Here is a 5,104-nt window from a genome sequence, read left to right as displayed (position 1 = left end):
CAGTATACTGGTGTGGTGAGATTACATTGTGTACAAGATACAGATTAACATTTAAAAGGTCGCAGTGTGACCCTGGTATTAGGCTCCCTCTGAGAAGCGCATGTTACAAAGGAATGAGGTGTTTAATCCATAGCTTTCTTCCATTATAATTTTTATTTTTTTTAATTTTATTTGTTTTTTTTTTGTTTTTTTTTTTTTGGTTTTTTGAGACAGGGTTTCTCTGTGTAGCTTTGCACCTTTCCTGGGACTCACTTGGTAGCCCAGGCTGGCCTCGAACTCACAGAGATCCACCTGGCTCTGCCTCCCGAGTGCTGGGATTAAAGGCGTGCACCACCACCACCCGGCCATTATAATGTTTTTAATCTTAAATATATTTTTCAAAATTTTCTAGAGTCTAGAAGAAAATGTGGAGCACAAGCCAAAACAATGGAGAATGAAATAAAGGACTGGAAAAGAAACTAGACATGGGATGGTTTCAAAAACACATCATTTGGCGAAGGGAAAAGGCCTGATCATGGAGTGTGTCCTGCCAAGTTGCTTGTTAAATGTGACACACACACACACACACACACACCCCGCAACAGGACATCCACCCCTGTGTAATGGGGAAAAAAAGAGGCGACAGACGCTGACCCAGAACTTGCCAGGGGAGGAGAGAGGGCTAAAGCTGATGAAAGCTTAATTGTTTTACAGTTTAGAGATTTCACATTTTTAAAACTACAGGAAGCGGCCATAACTTTGGGGGGTGGGCAGAAAATGACGAGCTAGATCTTAACAGTTTCAAGGAGCAGGAGTCTGTCTGTAGCTGCTTTCCCGGAGTTTTCACTTCCTACCCATCAAGAGGCCAGCATGTCTGTGTACAAAGTGCACTTTTCCTGTTTTGATCAACTCAATTCAAGTTCATTCTTCTCGGTTTCTACTTGGGAGGGAAACATGGTTTACCTCCAACCCCTCCACTTTGGCTAATAAGCTGTTCTCTCTAACCCCTAAATCTCCTACTCTAAATGAGATCACAATTGTGGTTTTAATTATTTGGATGACATGGTTTTTAATCTTGCTTCCCTGTTCTTTTGAAAATGCATGATGACTAGATGTGGGGGGCAGGTCATAATGCTATCCTGTCTGTCTTTGTAAAGAGCTATATTTTTGTTTTGCATGTACAGGTCTGTTGCTTGCATGCATGTATGTACACCATAGTGGCACAATGCCCAAAGAGGTCAGAAGGTGGCATCAGGTGCCCTGGTACTGAAGTTACAGATGATCATGAGCCAATATATGGGTGCTGGGAGCGGAAGCTGAATCCCCTACAAGAGCTGCAAAAGCTCTTAAGCACTGAGCCATCCCTTCTGCCCTCAGCCTCTTTTTGGTCCGTGTACTTTAAATTTACCATAGTGGACAGTGTTGGAAAGTTTCCTCTGACCTTAAAAATGAATGCAGCACAGGCAAACAAATTTGTCTGCTTGTTTTATTTTGTTTTGTTTGAGACAAGACTCAAAATCTGGTCTGGAACTTGGGGCGTCCTCAAATCCACAGAGTCCTGCTTACCTCTGCCTCCTGAGTGCTAGGGTTAAAGGTCTATGCTATCACATCCAGCCTTTGACTTTAAAAACTCAAAGCATCATTGCCTACAGTTTTCCTTTTCCTGATTAGTTTTCGTACAGTGACCATATTAGAGTCATAGTACTTGAACAATTGCAGTAGGCCTGACTAGAAATAGTGTGCTCTCCAATATAGCACAAAGAAAGCTATAATGTCATGTTAGATTCTTAACTAAAAACTCTGTCTTTGGCAAACAACAACAAAGTCCCAACCTTGAAATGAACATCAGGTAACCTAACAAAAATATCTGACGTTCAATTGTTCCTTCACCGATGGCTCCTATTTGACACAAACCTAGAATAGAGATATAAAACTTTTAACCCAGATTGTCACTTGGACTAAATTATTTTCTCTCAGTTTTGTTTAACACTTAATACAAGAAAAAAATTGTTAAGCGTAGGTTACAGCTTCAGATCTAAAAGTCTCACAATGTGGAAGAAAGCAAGCAGCCATAAAACATGCTAATGTTTATTTTTTTATATGAAACAACAATTTAAAATGATTTTTCTCCCTGTTCATTTGTAAGATCATACCCTATGAGTGTGTGATCTTAGATTCATCTACAAAGCCAAGGGCAGGGACCGATGCATCTTCTTCCATAGAGCTACGACCCCCATCCGTCTCCAGTCTAGTAACGTACTTGTGCAGCATGCTGTAGAACTGGTTCTTGGAATTGAAAGTGTACAGTGCCGAAATGTGCTGCCACGCTTCTCTGCTTGGGGTTTTGCATTCCTTTGGATCACTGCACTCAAAGAAACACCTAACGTTCTCTTTTGCCAACTGGGTCGCATTCTCCGAAGCTTCTTTTTGAAGGATCTGCCCCTCCTTTTCCATATATATTTCCCAGAATTGTAGCTGCAGATAACTAACCGGGGAGCAGCATCGAATGAGAGACTTAACAGCCAGAAGTAAAACGATGACGGCTGCTATCAGGACCCAGCCCAGCACCTACAGAAAACACAACAGAACAGCAGCTTAGTGACCTTTGACATTAGAAAAAATTTAAAAACCTGGGATAAAGTCTAAACTATTTTCCAGCTTTAATGATGAACAAGTCTTAAGTCCTTTAGAATAAGAAGTGTTAGTAACACCCCCCCAAGTGTTAGTAACACCCCCCCACACTCCCCAGTACATCAACACAACTGCGGTCTTGAAAAGTCAACCAACCCCTGCCCCCCCGCACCCAAATGCCCAGCGGTGGTGGTACACGCCTTTAATCCCAGCACTCGGGAGGCAGAGCCAGTCGGATCTCTGTGAGTTCCAGGCCAGTCTGGGCTACCAAGTGAGTTCCAGGAAATGCCCAAAGCTACACAGAGAAACCCTGTCTCGAAAAAACAAACAAACAAACAAAACCACGAAAGAAAGAAAGAAAGAAAGAAAGGAAGGAAGGAAGGAAGGAAGGAAGGAAGGAAGGAAGGAAGGAAGAAAGAAAGAAAGAAAGAAAGAAAGAAAGAAAGAAAGAAAGAAAGAAAGAAAGAAAGAAAGAAAGAAAGAAAGAAAGAAAGAAAGGAAGAAAGAAAGAAAGAAGAAAGAGAGGAAACGAAACGAAAAAGAAAAGTCAACCAGAGTCTAAGTTATGTCGAGTGCCCTAGAAGGAGCTCACACGTCACTCCCCTTGAACTGAAAACGTGGAGTTTCTGCGGATCCAGAGAAAGGAGCATCCATTCTAAAGAGCCCGGGGCTTCCTAAGTCTGTGGATAGCGTGGGTGGTGGGTTTGGGTCTGGCAAGACGGAATCTATGGTAAAACTGCTTCTCGTTTCCCCCGGATGTGCAACTTCACCTGGCCCGAGTATTTGCTGCACCGTGGAAGGGAACACTAAAGAATGGCGCCTAAAGTACACAACCCAGGTGCGCTTATTCTGGCTCCTACAGCGCCAGCTCCTACAGCCTCCTTTCCCTGCCATTGAAATATTCACTGTCGCTGATCTAGAGAAAACCCACTGATTTCTTCCTGGCCTCTCTGCGCCTCCCCATCGCGCCCGCCCGGAGTCTGACCTGAGACTGAGCCTTGAGCTGACTCAGGAAGTCCTGCATCTTCAACTCAGGCTTGTTGCAGGGAACCTGCGGTAGGTTGTCGACGCAGCTGTCGTTTCGATCCCCGCACAGGCGCTTGGCCATGTATGTGCTCCCGCTGACAGCACACTGGTAGAAGGAGCCCCCGAGCAGCGCCACCGCCACCCAGGTGACGGCCGGGACAGAGGCGGCCGCGGTGATTTGCACGCACACGAACGCGCTGTGCGACCAGGAGCTGGAACTCCGGCTCCCTGAGCAGCAACCGGTGAGCAGGCGCCAGGTGCGAGCGCTCAGCGCGCAGCCCAGGACAAAGAGCGCGAGCGCTGGCACCAGCAGGAACACCAGGCCGTAGGGCAGGTTCCAGGTAGCGCTGCAGGGACACTGGAACACCACCACGGAGAAGATCTTCTCGCTACCCGCCGTCAGCAGGGTCACCAAGCCGTAGCCCAGGGCGCTGCGATGCTTGCTCTGCAGGTCCAGCACCGCCTTGAACTTCTCCATGAATTCTGCTCACCCTGGGCACCCCGCTGGGCTCAGACACTTAGGCTCTGCTCTGTATGTCAGCTTGGAAGGAACTTTAGAAAAAGGAAGACGGCTTCTCAGCCCTTTCTGGGTTTCACTTTTCTTTTTCAACCAAGCCAGCTCTAACATAGGCCAACAAACACGCCCCTAGATCCTTGACCTCCCTGGACCCACTCCACATCCCAAGACTGCAGGGAACAGAGGAAGCCCCGAGTGAGAGACTGTATTTTGATATGGGTAGCCTGTCGAGGACTCCTAGACCAATTGGTCCACGGTAAATTGGCAAAGCCATTACCCATATGGGTCAGGGTCTAGAATATCATCGGCAAAGCTTTCCTTGGGGGTCCGAGTGTGCGTGTTTATCAACAGTTGATCAGTGCGTGCGAAGACTGGCAACTACAGCTTTCTCCTGGAAGTTTACAGGCTGTGAATGCTGGCCCACAGGGATGGCTTTCCAGCCTAACCGCTCCTCCGTGCTGTACCTAATACACACGCTAAGGTTTGGAGAGAACTCTACCTGATCCCAGCCTCATTGCATGGGTGTGTCTGGGTGCGTGGGTCTGTCCTTTCTCTATTCCATCGCGGCCTCAAGTCAGCCTTTCTGGATCCAAATTGCAAAGGACAGAGCAGAAGGCCGAAGCCCTGGTCACATTGCTCCCTCAATTCTGGAACTCTATCAGGAGAGGACTCTTACTCTGTTGCTGAGGGTTCCTCAAATCCAACGTGACCTCTTACAATGTAGCCAGCTGATCAAAACAAGAGAGCTACTGAATTTCCCTCTATTGTAGCAATCCAAATTCCTAAGCCAAAACCCAGTTACTAGAAACAGGACATTTACAGGAAGCAGAGACACACTTTTTCCTTTTTCCTTCATAAGCTAAACCACAGCAAAACTGTGATAGAAGTATGAAGTCAAGTTCTAGTTCTTCTGTATGATGCCCCCAACCACCAGTACAGGGTGCCAGGTTA

General features: G+C 46.4%; 1 protein-coding gene across 1 annotated transcript; it reads right to left on the bottom strand.

The window, feature by feature from the left end:
- Nucleotides 1–579: 579 nt before the first annotated feature.
- Nucleotides 580–4,229, bottom strand: Calhm6 (calcium homeostasis modulator family member 6). The gene is made up of 2 exons (XM_006984321.4): nucleotides 3,596–4,229; nucleotides 580–2,547 (listed from the first exon to the last, which is right to left on the bottom strand). Exons 1-2 carry the CDS (start codon nucleotides 4,112–4,114, stop codon nucleotides 2,134–2,136), a joined length of 933 nt encoding a protein of 310 aa, XP_006984383.2. The 5' UTR covers nucleotides 4,115–4,229; the 3' UTR covers nucleotides 580–2,133.
- Nucleotides 4,230–5,104: the final 875 nt, after the last annotated feature.

Source organism: Peromyscus maniculatus, chromosome 16 (assembly GCF_049852395.1).
Source record: "Peromyscus maniculatus bairdii isolate BWxNUB_F1_BW_parent chromosome 16, HU_Pman_BW_mat_3.1, whole genome shotgun sequence".
Classification (NCBI taxonomy): domain Eukaryota; kingdom Metazoa; phylum Chordata; class Mammalia; order Rodentia; family Cricetidae; genus Peromyscus; species Peromyscus maniculatus.
The sequence above is the reverse complement of the archived record's forward strand: the minus strand, read 5'-3'. Positions and strand labels throughout refer to the sequence as shown.

Coding starts and splice junctions, on each gene's coding strand:
- Calhm6 (XM_006984321.4), bottom strand. CDS start 4,114: ATGGAGAAGTTCAAGGCGGTGCTGGACCTGCAGAGCAAGCATCGCAGC. Junction 2,548..3,595: donor AGCTCAAGGCTCAGTCTCAG/GTCAGACTCCGG, acceptor TGTTTTCTGTAG/GTGCTGGGCTGGGTCCTGAT.